The 15,737-nt window shown below is 37.9% G+C and overlaps 2 protein-coding genes across 2 annotated transcripts; one reads left to right on the top strand and one right to left on the bottom strand.

Annotated features, from left to right (window-relative positions):
- The first annotated feature begins 4,257 nt into the window (after positions 1-4,257).
- LOC136252454 (uncharacterized) lies at positions 4,258-10,500 on the top strand. Its single transcript, XM_066044882.1, has 3 exons — positions 4,258-5,210; positions 9,329-9,367; positions 9,857-10,500. The coding sequence occupies exons 1-3, from the start codon at positions 4,312-4,314 to the stop codon at positions 10,320-10,322; spliced, it is 1,404 nt and encodes a 467-aa protein (XP_065900954.1). The 5' UTR covers positions 4,258-4,311; the 3' UTR covers positions 10,323-10,500.
- On the bottom strand, positions 10,453-15,150 carry LOC136252455 (uncharacterized). The gene is made up of 3 exons (XM_066044883.1): positions 14,235-15,150; positions 11,177-11,224; positions 10,453-10,746 (listed from the first exon to the last, which is right to left on the bottom strand). The coding sequence occupies exons 1-2, from the start codon at positions 14,834-14,836 to the stop codon at positions 11,212-11,214; spliced, it is 615 nt and encodes a 204-aa protein (XP_065900955.1). The 5' UTR covers positions 14,837-15,150; the 3' UTR covers positions 10,453-10,746; positions 11,177-11,211.
- Positions 15,151-15,737: the final 587 nt, after the last annotated feature.

Genomic DNA, 15,737 nt, shown 5'->3' with positions numbered 1-15,737 from the left:
CTGAGAGATGAATGCAAGCTTTATAAATTGTTGTGCTGTGCCATGCTATTACTCACTCATTTTGTCCTACCACACTAAATGGTGTGTTGATAGGGTTTTGCTGTAAACTCAGAAGACTAAATTTTACAGGGGGGTTCCTGAGCCCCTTAAATACCCCCCTAAACTCCTGATTATATTGACCAACAATAGGTGGAGTAGTATGGCAGTGTTAGATACCAGTGGTCTTCAAAACATACATGAATGCAAGTATTGCAATAATAATTATTACATTCAATTCTAAGGGTGAGATTTTAAATTCTGATACTGTAGACAGACCATTGTAAACATTGCTACTGTTATTAGATGAGACCATGATGGTGTTTAAAGTTGTTGACTGTTCTATTAGAGTACATTGCTTAAGCTGGTGAGACATGTCCTTCCTAATTGATTGCACAATAATAAAATACAACAGAACTGTTAGCATGCAGCACTAGCGGATGGCTCAAAAAGTTTAAACACAAAATAATTCAAGTAACTGCACTAAATTTTACAAGCACACATCTGTTTATATAGTACTCCTACTAAAAATAGCTATAAAACTAAAACTCTAAATAAGTACACTCCATAAATAAAATTACACACCAAAGATAACACAGCTAAACAAGAACATGTGTGAAAATGTGTTCAGTGGAATGAATGATACGAACGATGACTAGGCCATAAAGAATACATATCAGTTCCAGGGACGACTCCATTAAAACAACAAAAGCTAAAATTACCAACGGTGAACAGTTTTCTATTAGGAAATTTGGTCTGCAAATTGTCTCTTAATTCATACTGCATAAGGTAGTAATCATCTTTTCGGCAGTCAGCGTAAATCACTGCGTTTGACGAAATATGGAGAGATAGAAGATCTGGTGAATTTGCTACAAGAATGCTAATCCCTTCAGATGTGACTGAATTCACAGATAAAACAACATGTACTAGTCTGCCATGAGCTGATACGGTCTTCATGAATATATCTGGAATGTTAGTGGTTGGTGAATTAATGTATAACTGCTCCAAACTAGTAGTGGAGACTGATGAGATCATTAAAAATGTATCCGAATAGCATCGAAAAACTGTCAGCTCGTTACAGTTGGTGATTACATCTTGTACGATATCACAATGATCGTCTTCTAATTCACAATACCTTAGTGCTGGGAAGTACGACAACTTCGACCACTTGACTGCACCTTTTACACACACATCACAAAAATCCTCCCGATTAATACATTCCAACTGCAGAGCTTGTAAACTGCAACATCTTTGAAATAAGCTAATCAGCTGTTGGCTATATGAGGGATCACTTTCTGTCAAAGGATAGAAAATAAAACAAGCATCAATCACCAGATGTGTCAGATTAATGCCAGCCAAAATCTCCCAAAATTCTAAGTGACTTTCAACACCAGATGCTGAAATGCGCCTCAAACTTAGCCCACACAAGTCATGACAAAGTTGAGCGATTGTTCGTAGTCCTTGCAAGTTTGCTAAACACCGTTTACTATTATCTAAGTTAAGTCGTTGAAGACTGGGACAAGAAACAGCCAGTTGCTCCAAGTGTTCAGATTTAATTGATGAAGAACAAGCAAAGTCGAACTCAGTAACAAACACAAGATTATCAACAACCTTATTTAATACAACATTATTATTAGAAAAAATATCCTGAACATTACATGACCCAGACACCATTGCATAAACTGGTCTACCATCACAAACACAGTCAACCAAGGAAAAGGTGTCCCAAAATAAACCTAGAAATCCAAAACTACTAAGTTTTACATATGGCAAAATAGCTACCTCACCAAATTCTATCTGAAATTCTGGAAGAAAAGGGAAAAGGTTTAGTGGAGGTGTCCTCACATCATAATATAACTTAAAACAGGATGTGTAATCTTTTAATGGTGTGAAGTTCCACCGTAAAATTGACTCGATAAACTGTACTTCTACTTCATTACGAAAAACCTTTTCTTTTATCAGATTTAAATTGCACGGGATAAACTCATTCTTCATCCACTTCTGTACCCATGTAGTACACAGTGAATGGTATCCTTCTGGTACATATACTGTCAGTGTCTTCAATCCACCAATCTGAAGTAACGGCTGGATATCAGTGCTCAACTGAACTTCTAGCTTCTCTAAACCTTCCATGTGTTGCACAGCAACTCTGAGGTCTTCAGAGTCTAATTTAGTTCTCGGTGGTAGACTAAGTTGTGTTACGTTGTCACAATGTATTAACATTTGAAACAACTTTGGTGGGGTCACGTGATCAGGAAATACTAATCGTTTGATGTAGTCTCCACAAGCCTTCAACACTTTGATCACAGAACGTTCCTCTCGACAGTGATAAAGTGGCCATACAAACTCACTCCATAGTGATGGTGTTTCGCTCACAGTTCGTAGTGCCCGTGAAACGTATCGCAACTTCACTTTATCACGTGTTGTAGGTAGAGTAAAGTATCAATTATCGGACAATATGATGTTCGGACAGCTGTCACCCACTTCCTGGAAATCCTGCAGCTTAGTTTATTGTACCAAAAGGTAGGCTACAATAAGCAATAATTATCCTCCAGCAATCAGCTTTGTGTGATTAAAAGCTTAAGAGTTACAGCCAATAGTATGCTTAGTCCGATAAAATCTATCCTCGGATAAAACTATCAGTTGTCGGACTTTGATTTTTACTACCAGTAAACAATGTCCAATTTATTTCAAATTTGTATGCAATATACCTGTACTCATTAGCTATTAATGGCCAAAAAATGGTTTCGTTATCTTTAGCATAGATGGAGTACGAGCCCCCCAATTTTTAGCGGTATTGTCGGACGCCTTCCGCTTTAATTTAGCCATGCCCACCAACAGAGTTTGTATGCTTTTGCAACAAATGCACCAGTGCTAAACCACAGAAGAAGGTAAATAAACATCTCTCAAGAGTAGAGGTGTGTTTTAAAGTTGATATTCAGGATATTTCCATTGGAACGCAGTATTTTTGACTCCTAAATGAAGGAGATGCGCGCGAGGTGGAAAAATGAAGTTATGCAAAACCACCTTCTGACCACCTACATATGCTAGTCTTGGTGTCCTATCACAAATACTGTCACGAAAATTGAAAGGCTTTTCTTTCTCTACTTTGTATGGGTGAAACAAAAAGGACGAAAATGTTGCTTTGTGCATCCATAGAAGGTAGAAAATGGAATATCTTTTCATTTCTAGGTGGTATTCGCGATTGAGGCACCAAGACTAACAAATGTGGTTGGTCAGAAAATTGTGCCTCGTAATTTCATTTTTCCACCTAGCGTGCATCTCCTTAATTTAGGAGCCAAAAATACTGCGTTCCAATAGAAATATCTTGAATATCAACTAAAACACACCTCTACTCTTGAAAGATATTTATTTACCTTCTTCTGTGGTTTAGCACTGGTGCATTTGTTGCAAAAAGCATGAACTCTGTTGGTGGGCATGGCTAAATTAAAGCGGAAGGCGTCCGACAATACCGCTAAAACTTGGGGAGCTCGTACTCCATCTATGCTAAAGATAACGAAACCATTTTATGGCCATTAATAGCTAATGAGTACAGGTATATTGCATACAAATTTGAAATAAATTGGACATTGTTTACTGGTAGTAAAAATCAAAGTCCGACAACTGATAGTTTTATCCGAGCATAGATTTTATCGGACTAAGCATACTATTAGCTGTAACTCTTAAACTTTTAATCATGCAAAGCTGATTATTGGAGGATAATTATTGCTTATTGTAGCCTACCTTTTGGTACAATAACCAAAGCTGCAGGATTCCCAGGAAGTGAATGGCAGCTGTCCGAACATCATATTGTCCGATAATTGATACTTTACTCTAAAAGCGATACGACGTAGACTAACAGCTCCACAGGAAGACTTAAGATGCTGGGCTTATCGTCAATGTCACGCTGTTCTGTGTCAAGTCTGAGTCTTTTGACTTCTCTGCTGTCCTCGTTGCTGTCACACATGGCATGGGCTATCGCTTTGTTCACTATGAGTCAGCATTATGACTGGTATCGGTTTTAATCATAATGCTGACTCATTTATACTAATTATTTTATAAGGCGCTTATGGACTCGCCCCCCCCCCCCCCCCCCCCCCCAGTACTAGTCTCGTGCCCAGCCGGGCTGGCGCTAATGCGCGGTGTTTGCGCATTAGCGCGAGCCGGGCTGGGCACGAGACTACCCCGGTACAGGTAGCCTCACACATGGTGGCACGTGCAAATCAGGTGGCGCCCGATCCTCTGCATAAAGCCGCAAATAGGCGTGGTTGGAACATGGCAGAATCGTCCATCGTTTCAGAGTTTCTACAGCGTCTGGTTGTCAGTGATGTTGAAATTGGAAAGGAGATTGGTAGAGGATCATTCGGAGTGGTCCTAGAAGCTACATGGAAACAGTCTGTGGTAGCTGTAAAACAAATTCACTCCATTTTCTATAACATCAACGATCCTGATTACCGGATTTACAAGGAAACACTGTTTACACTATGTGAACGAAGCAGTCAACTGTCTCACCCAGACATAGTTCGTTTTATTGGCATACACTGTCCTCCCAGTAGAGTTCCCAATATAGTAATGGAGCGACTTCATTGTAGTCTAACTAAACAGTTGGAAGAGACACGAGCTACTGCTGCTGCAGGTGACCAGTTTCCTGTGGATAAAAAGTTATCAATTCTGTCGCAAGTTGGTAGAGGCCTGAGATATCTACACTCACAATCACCACCCATCATCCACCGTAACTTATCCAGTGACAATGTGTTGTTATCAGAAAAGTTGGAACTAGCAAAGATCAGTGATCTGGGGAGTGTTCGACTTGTGGACTCAAAGAGACAACTAGAAATTATGAAAACACCAAATATGGTCATGTTCATGCCACCCGAAGTGTTATCAGATGAACCTGTAGAATATGGAGCTGAAGTAGATGTGTTCTCATTTGGTTGTGTGATGCTCCACACACTATCCCATCAGTGGCCCACTCCTTCACAACCTGTAGGAACTCAATCAGAAGTTGAAAGACGTCAGAAATACCTTGATGTAATAACAGAGCAGAGAGAAACATGGAAGATGAAGCCATTTGAATCAAGTGCGATCATTAATGTGGCAAAGAATTGTCTCAGTAACATTCCTAAGGATCGACCGTCATTGGAAGATGTGTGTTTGTACCTGAAATGTGTTGAGTAAGTTATACAATGTTCTTATATGCTCTGGATTTAGTGAGCCAGGGTTATATGGTCCTGCTTTTGCTGGCTACTTTTTATAATCTCAGTGACAAGTCGTACAAGCAATCTGAGACCTTGATGGAGTTCTATTCAACCAACATTTTGTCTGTACACGTTCCTATTTCATTTTGTAAATAATTATTTGCTCTTCCTAATCAACTTCATGAAAAACTATCTAAAATGGTGGGAAACTTAGCTGTTGTTTGCTTGTATAGTAAGGTGTAATGTGTGAAAATTTAGTGCATGTAGATTCAACCATTGAAAAGCTACAATTCTTAAAATGGCCTTTCTTGATACTTGCAAAACCTGTTGTTCCCGTAGATAGTCCCATCCACTTAAATTCATTGTAACAAAGCAATACTGCAGCGTAATATCATGTCACATGTCTATAACTGACTCATCCAATGGTACGATCCAGGATGGGGAATTTGGGGCAAATGCCTGTCCCCATCCCTCCCTTTGTGGAGAAGCCATACTTCTTTTGATTGAAACGCTAAACTTTGTTAGTGCGTTATTTATATAACTTACAAAATAATATGCATCGTATATTACTACCATTTGTCTAAAACACAAAAGTGCTGTCAAACTGTCACCCAGCACCTTCATACATACTAAATGCCTTTAAGAACAATTATTGTGTCGCTGGTCTTAAGACATTCTGGCCTTTAAACAGCTTTTAAGAATTTACAAAGGCCAAAATAGCAAAAATAAGAAGTAATACAATGGTAATTATTTTGCTGCTTTAAAAATACAAGAGAATCTGCTCCTACAACTTAGCCTGTTTGTGCCTCTCCCCTTGCCAGGGATCTGCCCCTGGTATACTCTAAACACACCTCTAGACATTCATTTGATTTCTAGTTGTGTGTTTGTGATTAGTGCAAGTAGCTACTGTTTAAAACTGCAATACACTAGTTAATGCTACCCAATTAGACGGGGTAGTTTCAAGACAGGAGTGGGATTCAAACTGTACCACACCTTTTTCTCCCTACCCTAGTTACATGAGACTAGTATGGAGTGCCTGAAGTTTCCAACAGAGCATCATACAGTACAATAGTACTGTTATTGTACTGTGTAGTAGGGACCACAAAAGAGTAGGCGTGGTGCATGAAAAAACATCACCCAAAAACCAGCCTCACTTTCCTTAGCGACAATGAAACAGTATTAGTTGTAGGTAAAACTATAAGCCCAAACAAGCCTTCAGATTGACCCAAAATGCTTTCAACAAGTTGCTATGAATTTTTTAAAAGCTATTAAACAATTTTCTAGTGACTGACTGACTGACTGATGCCTTCAGACAAGCGTAACTCGATAACGGCTCAGGCTACAGGCTTGATTTTTTCACTGTTTGACGTCGCTTCAGCCCGAGAGGTGCCTGTTGGCATACCACTGTATGTACAATGCATTCTTCATGGACTTACTAGTGTTCTTCTTTGTGTCCCATTCATCTTGTGTCAGAATAGTGAAGTATCCATTATGCTTTGTTGTTAGCTATGTTCAACCTGTTATACAGCATTACGAATCAAGACCTGTTTGAAAAGAACCTCTACAATAAAAGTAGCTGCCATGAAAAGTGTGGACAATTTCCATTACAAAGGGAAGCCATAATTGGTAACTGGGGGCATGCGGCACCATTTCTTTTTGGTGCCAACTAATTGTGTTGCTTAATATCAATTATCAGAATAATTGGCTTAGTAAAGAACAGGTAGTATCTCATCTATAATGCACTAGTAACTCATTTTCCATGAACGTAATTTTAAAGCAATAGGGAATTGGCAGTGAAATTTAACTATAAAGTATCCATGGTAACTCTATGAAATTAATTTGAAGAAATTGATCAAAACCTAAATATTTTCATAGAAATATTCATTGGTCTACGATATTTGTGACCCGCTGAGTGAAAACCTGACTAGTTTGCATAATTCTGTAATTGCATTGAAATGCATTGGGGTAAAAATAGAAAAAATTGAATTATAACAATTTTACGCACATTTTATTTGTTTTACTAAACAGTGCAGGAAGACTAAACTTATGTATCATCAAATTTGCAGAGTTAGAATATTGTTTTATTTTCTGTGCCATGACTCCATTGTGATATAATATATCTTTATCATTGCTGTTTCTACGTAGGCTTGTGCCAATGATGCTGGTATATAACTTCAAGCATAATAGGCTGGCAAAAAGCATTATGTCAATAGGACAATACTCAAGAATTTCAATTAAAATGTACATGTGTGTGCCAAAACTACTGCAAAAACGTGAACACGCTACACATAATTACTGCATTTAATTCATATTAAAAACCATGTAGCTAATATTATTGCACTGTTTTTTGGTCGATTATTCATGCTTTGTGGATATAATATCAAGATACTCTAATAGAGCAATCACTTACTTTACAGCAATCAGGAAATGCTGATATGCTCTCTTATAAAACAGTCAGCTCTAGAGCATAATCTTGATTTTGAAACCATAATTTTGAGCATAATAGGCTGGATTTTTGAGCATTACTCAAAAGCATAATATTTTCGGCTTGACTCTATTTCTAAGCTTGACGGTCTTCTTGCTTGAAAGTATGTGGGTAGATATAGGCCAGCAACTGTACCTTGATGAATTCCCTAATTTGTGGTGAACACAATGGTGCGGGCCCCAACTCTGTAGCCTGTTGTCCTTATGATTTATGATTAAGCATCTGTAATTTATTTTCAGTATAGTCACTGTGCTATGCAATTGTTTTGCTCTTCTAGCTGTGTATAACTATTAAGAGTATTCACCAGATAAGGCTTGGTTTTTCCCTATAGACAACAAAGAAGTCATAAAACTGTGAGCTATATTTATTTATTATTGCTTTAGTAGAATTTTTGGTCAGTGTGTGACATTTTTTATATCAATGCATGTGATGATAGGCCGTGAATTAATGTTAGTGATAATTCATTTGCAACTTTAATTTCTGTTTTGTGGTTACATGGTAAATTCAAATTACTAGTGATACTGGTACAGTGTTTAAAAAAAATAATATCATGATATTAAGAAATATGGTGATTAGTGATGTACCGAGTAATCAGTAAATAATTACATAATCAGAAATTGGTTTATCGACCAAATTTCAGCAATATCAGTATCGGTGGTATTATTAGCAGATTATTTAGCCGATTAATTATTGCTGACCCTGATGGTATTGTTTTCATAAAAATAAGACCAAAAAAACAACACGGTAGTTTCACAAAATATGTGTGAAATTTTGGTACTCATAAACATCAGATTGGTTATCGGTATCTGGAGCCATTATATGATTCTCAATATTGGCTAATTGGCAAAATCTCCTATTGGTGCATCACTAATGGTGATTTTGTATGTGATAAGTAATTGTTAAATAAAGCTCTAGATGAAAAATTTATCTCACCAGGGGTTGAAACCAGGTCAGGTCATCTGTGTCACATTTTGTCCTGGTCAACTGGGTGTGATTAGGTACAGTATTGAATTGATTGTACTACGTACCTTGCATGGTAGTGATGACAGAAGTGCGTCTCACATTTTGAAATAGACAATTGCTGGCGGTAGATAATGCAGAGTTTATTTTGAAATTGAGTTGCATGACTACTCTATTTCAATCATTTGGTGCACAGCTCGAAACTATAAAGTAGATATAACCATTTTCATAGTAATTTTTATTTTAGCATGCTACAATTTTGAATGTAGTGTCTTGACCCTTTCTCTATGAGAAGGCACTGTACAACTTGGTAAGATCCAGGTCTGACCTAGCCGGATTACTACCGTATAGAGGAAAACTTTGGTGAGGCTAAACTTTGGCAAATATATAGCAAGCTAAATTGAATGTGGCAAAATGAATTTTGACAAATTCAAGCTCAATATTTAGCTATAAACATGCTAATCTGAGGCAAGCAGGTTAAACTTTGCAAATTTGTATATAGCAAATTGCTGAATTTGCCAAAGTTTCCCCCACCAAAATTTCCCTCTACATGGTATTGGTCACCTGATCATGACTCAGTAATGTTGACTCAGTTTCAACCCTGGTGCTTACATTCAATGTGTCATTAGTTAATCTTTAATGTTACTAGGAAGGAAGCTCGTGCTTATGGAGATTCTCAAGTGATGAAGTAAGTCACCGTAAAATTTATGGAGGGAAATTTTCATGATTTTAGTGACTGATGGTACCATTTTGTTATGAGCTTTTCATCAGCTAATTATCTATGGGCTGTCAGGGGGGCTCCAGGGAGGGGTTTTTAAAGCAAGATGGCGATAAAAGAGCAGTCATCCTAATACCACAATAGTGTTGAATTGCTGAAATTGCTCTCAAATTCAACTTTAGAGTATCTTACTTTCAAAGCTTCCCCTGGGGGAGCATGCCCCCAGACCGCCTAAGTTGGTGTTTTGTGCTGGTGTGCTTCTCACACTAAGATACAGGTCTTTCATCACGAAAAATCTGGAATAGAAACCAGGAACCAAAATTCCTGGAGCCGCCCATGAGTAGTTTAAATTACTTTTATTTTGGTGAGATTAGTCAGTTAAAGTTGAAAGCAAACCTGCTGAACCTTAACTGTTGTTGTTTTTATGCTTGCGGGTATACTGTCTGTCTGTTTGTGTAGTCCAGCAACTGCCAAACGACTCAAGAAAGAATTGTTTATCATCTTAACCAATCCAGAACCAATGATCAGTGTTAGTCCAGTTGAAGATGATATGTTAAACTGGAAGGCAACCATCAAGGGACCTGTTGATAGTCCTTATGAAGGTGGAGTATTCCATCTTAAAGTGATACTCCCAGCAGAATATCCTTTCAAACCACCCAAGATCACTTTTCTGACAAATGTATACCATCCAAATATTGGATCCACTGGTGCCAATGCAGGTTACATCAGTTTGGATGTGTTAAGCTATCATTGGAGTCCTGCTCTCACTCTGCCTAAAGTACTTCTATCAGTCATATCACTGTTGTTTGATCCTAACCCTGATGAGCCACTGGAGCCAGAGATAGCCAGGATGTACAAGGATGACTTAGCCAAGTTTAATGAGGTAGCAAAACAGTGGACCCAGCAGTATGCTGTTGATCAGTAGTTTCGTATTGCACAAGAATTAGTGATAATGTACCTTGTGTATGTATGTAATTTGCTTTTTGTTTCACTGTAAAATAATTTTCGGATTTTTTTCATTGTAAAATAATTTTCATATGCAAAACTTGTACAAAAATTTCTTACATTGAAGTTTTTACACAACATGAAACTATTCTAATGGAGCAGTCATTCATGTAAATCATATGAAAATATTTTTACACGAAATTTTATCACAAAAATCTTTTGCATGAAAATAAAGTGAATTACAGTATTTAGCATTTTCTATACTACTGTACATATAACATTATCAGTCTCATGTGATTTGTTCATGTGATCATCAGAAGTAACATCGTATCTAATGTAGAAACTCACCATAATCTATTGGAGTTATGATATAATCAAATATGTCATGGCCAGAACCGTGATCTCTATAAATCATATTAACGTAAATCTTTTAATGAGATCACTGCACATCACTAATACATACGATTAATGTTCAGTTCCTCATAAAGATAATAGCCATATATGCATGCAACACTAAGCCACAAAATACATTTTAATGACAACAAAGCTACAAGCAACCCTGTATTACATGCATTCTAGACATCAGCAATAATTAAGATGTTTTTTCATTAGTCACCACACAGTGGCTGTTCTAAATATTTGTCAAGTGTTGGGCATGTACCAGTGGTCACATGATGTGGTTATTATGCCATTTTGTTGTTATTGTTGTGATGTGGTTTTCTGCAGCTGGTGTTTGAGGAGAATAACATACATAATGCAACTAAAATATTCCCCATGATGTGTAAAAAAACATTCCATTAGCTAACATCATTCATATATCCTTGCTGTGCTTACTTTGGTTTTTGTAGTTGCATTTCACTGAGGAATTGTCATTTCATGGTTCTAAGAAAAGAACATGCTATAAATATTAAATTTGTTACTGGTTGTTTGGTGGATGGATTCAATAGTGAACAGAGCAATGAGCTAGCTAGTTGTTGCGGCTACAGCTTGCTACACACTATAAGATAAGAGTTCATTTCAAAGAGTATGGAGAAAATACTCAGTCTCAACTATATCTACTTCACTATCACATAATCACATCATGTATTCTTAGTGTGTGTTGGCTAGATTGGTGACATGCTGTAGATGTACTTAGCTGTCACAAAACTTATTGTGTTAGTTGAACTACTCCAATCTTGGAAGGACCAACTGTAGACAATGTTCTACTGTTTTCATTGATTTTGATCAATTCTGGATGTAACAGTTCATATTCAGCTGTGTAGTATACAAACAGTTGTTTCCTGACATCCATGTCCTACTGTACTTTATACCTTGCCTTGTTCACATACTAGTACTGGAGGATCACAACAATAGTTAGCTTGAGAAGCAGTGATCACACCTTGAGGCAAATTTGTATACAGACAGTAGTTACTGGCAATACTGGGCTTTGTGAAAGAATGCTCAATTGAAAAATATTTGGTGATAAACTGTGAATCAATAGTTTCCTGGCTTTGTATGACACATATTCAATGTTTATTAACAGTACAGCTAATACTCCATAACTAGGAGTAGTAGGGTTGAAGACCTTTACAACAAAGAAGCCCTCTGATGATAGTTTGCCCAGAATTCATTTTACTACCTTATCCTCCACGTTGGCTATGGCATAATACAATGGTTTACCAGATAAAGGTTACGAAGGAACTCCACTGCTAAAGAAGTCAAGTTCCTTAATAAAACTGTCAGAGATCACTATAATAATTAATACTATTACTGTATGCATGCATCATTCTTTGGTGCATATTCCTTCAAAAGGCAATGTGAGAAAGCAACAACATCATTGTGCCATGAGGTGAACTCTGTGAACTCAAATGTTTTTAAAAATTAATTGTTAACTTTTGCAGGTTAGTGGGCCGGGTACAGCCACAGTTCCAAACCAACTGACTTTACTACACAAACAATATAGTATGTATGTACAAGTCGATGTAATTATATTCAAATGCCTGTGGCACATGGAAATTTTATGTTAATTTTATTATTGTGTGGGAATTGCTTTTTGATAAACCTTGTAACTGTTTTTTTTAATAGGGTAAATAATTATTATAGCTACGAATGCTCTTTATAACATATTATATATGTTTCAGAACCACGCATAAGATTCACACTCTTACCATTCACACCACTATGTCATCAGTTGCTTTCTCATGTGTGTATTGTCTAGTCATGCAGCTACTATGAAAAGAGAGTACAGTTGAGAACATGTCACTGATGGCTGTATGAGAGATTATGTACTTAACATAAAAAGTACATGCAAAAAGAAATCATCCTCTTAGAATAAATGCACATAAAAGCTGTCACCATGGTGCTTACTCATCACCATGGTGATATGATGTACACATCACCATGGTGACTTAATAATTGTTATTGTTATTAGCACTTTACAGTGACCATTATTATGGGCGATTCCCACCAAAGTCACTACCTGATTGCTGAAATGATCAACTGCGATAATTCATCACATGATAATTGCAAGATACGTCCTTTTCCATATCAAGTACTTATTTATTGCATACATCAGGGGCAGATCCAGGGGGGAGGGGGTTCAAGGGGTTCCATGGAACCCCCTTTTGAAAGAGTCTCTCTTACTTGAGATACTCTAATAGAGCAGTCAAGATCGAAGTACTCTAATAGAGCAGTCACAGTATTTTTAAGAGGAGCAGTGTAGCAAGCTAGTAGTTATATGGTGAGGGGCAGCTATAGTTAGCAGCTCTGGGTGATGACCTTTTTTTTGGTCTTCAACCTACAGCTAGGCTGAAAAGTTGCAACTCTAGAGAGTGGAACCTCCTTTTTAAAAGTCTGGATCCGCCCCTGTAGATGTATATGAAGGCACCACTTGGACCCCAATAGGTGATATTTGGTTTCACTTTAATAACACAACATCTCAATACCACTCCACTTACCAAGCTTTCTTGCTAAAGCTGAAACAACCAAGCATAGAATCTAGGAATATATGTAATTGCTTTATCAAATGAATGTCTAGAGGTGTGTTTAGAGTATACCAGGGGCAGATCCCTGGCAAGGGAAGAGGCAAAAACAGGCTAAGTTGTAGGAGCAGATTCTCTTGTATTTTTAAAGCAGCAAATAATCACCATTGTATTGCTTCTTATTTTTGCTATTTTGGCCTTTGTAAATTCTTAAAAGCTGTTTAAAGGCCAGAATGTCTTAAGACCAGCGACACAATAATTATTCTTAGAGGCATTTAGTATGTATGAAGGTGCTGGGTGACAGTTTGACAGCACTTTTGTGTTTTAGACAAATGGTAGTAATATATGATGCATATTATTTTGTAAGTTATATAAATAATGGACTAACAAAGTTTAGCATTTCAATCAAAAGAAGTATGGCTTCTCCACAAAGGGAGGGATGGGGACAGGCATTTGCCCCAAATTCCCCATCCTGGATCGTACCATTGGATGAGTCAGTTATAGACATGTGACATGATATTACGCTGCAGTATTGCTTTGTTACAATGAATTTAAGTGGATGGGACTATCTACGGGAACAACAGACTTTGCAAGTATCAAGAAAGGCCATTTTAAGAATTGTAGCTTTTCAATGGTTGAATCTACATGCACTAAATTTTCACACATTACACCTTACTATACAAGCAAACAACAGCTAAGTTTCCCACCATTTTAGATAGTTTTTCATGAAATTGATTAGGAAGAGCAAATAATTATTTACAAAATGAAATAGGAACGTGTACAGACAAAATGTTGGTTGAATAGAACTCCATCAAGGTCTCAGATTGCTTGTACGACTTGTCACTGAGATTATAAAAAGCAGCCAGCAAAAGCAGGACCATATAACCCTGGCTCACTAAATCCAGAGCATATAAGAACATTGTATAACTTACTCTACACATTTCAGGTACAAACACACATCTTCCAATGACGGTTGATCCTTAGGAATATTACTGAGACAATTCTTTGCCACATTAATGATCGCACTTGATTCAAATGGCTTCATCTTCCATGTTTCTCTCTGCTCTGTTATTACATCAAGGTATTTCTGACGTCTTTCAACTTCTGATTGAGTTCCTACAGGTTGTGAAGGAGTGGGCCACTGATGGGATAGTGTGTGGAGCATCACACAACCAAATGAGAACACATCCACTTCAGCTCCATATTCTACAGGCTCATCTGATAACACTTCGGGTGGCATGAACATGACCATATTTGGTGTTTTCATAATTTCTAGTTGTCTCTTTGAGTCCACAAGTCGAACACTCCCCAGATCACTGATCTTTGCTAGTTCCAACTTTTCTGATAACAACACATTGTCACTGGATAAGTTACGGTGGATGATGGGTGGTGATTGTGAGTGTAGATATCTCAGGCCTCTACCAACTTGCGACAGAATTGATAACTTTTTATCCACAGGAAACTGGTCACCTGCAGCAGCAGTAGCTCGTGTCTCTTCCAACTGTTTAGTTAGACTACAATGAAATCGCTCCATTACTATCTGATATTGGGAACTCTACTGGGAGGACAGTGTATGCCAATAAAACGAACTATGTCTGGGTGAGACAGTTGACTGCTTCGTTCACATAGTGTAAACAGTGTTTCCTTGTAAATCCGGTAATCAGGATCGTTGATGTTATAGAAAGTGGAGTGAATTTGTTTTACAGCTACCACAGACTGTTTCCATGTAGCTTCTAGGACCACTCCGAATGATCCTCTACCAATCTCCTTTCCAATTTCAACATCACTGACAACCAGACGCTGTAGAAACTCTGAAACGATGGACGATTCTGCCATGTTCCAACCACGCCTATTCTGGCGGCTTTATGCAGAGGATCGGGCGCCACCTGATTTGAACGTGCCACCATGTGTGAGGCTACTGGAACAGGGGTAGTCTCGTGCCCAGCCCGGCTCGCGCTAATGCGCAAACATCGCGCAGTAGCGCGAGCCCGGCTGGGCACGAGACTAGTACTGGAGGCGAGTCCATAAGCGCCTCATAAAATAATTAGTATAAATGAGTCAGTATTATGATTAAAGATTAAAACCGATACCAGTCATAATGCTGACTCATAGTGAACAAAGCGATAGCCCATGCCATGTGTGACAGCAACGAGGACAGCAGAGAAGTCAAAAGACTCAGACTTGACACAGAACAGCGTGACATTGACGATAAGCCCAGCATCTTAAGTCTTCCTGTGGAGCTGTTAGTCTACGTCATATCGCTTTTACCTACAACACGTGATAAAGTGAAGTTGCGATACGTTTCACGGGCACTACGAACTGTGAGCGAAACACCATCACTATGGAGTGAGTTTGTATGGCCACTTTATCAATGTCGAGAGGAACGTTCTGTGATCAAAGTGTTGAAGGCTTGTGGAGACTACATCAAACGATTA

This window comes from Dysidea avara, chromosome 4 (assembly GCF_963678975.1).
Source record: "Dysidea avara chromosome 4, odDysAvar1.4, whole genome shotgun sequence".
Lineage (NCBI taxonomy): Eukaryota > Metazoa > Porifera > Demospongiae > Dictyoceratida > Dysideidae > Dysidea > Dysidea avara.
Note: the sequence above shows the minus strand (reverse complement) of the source record. Positions and strands in the feature narration are given on the sequence as shown.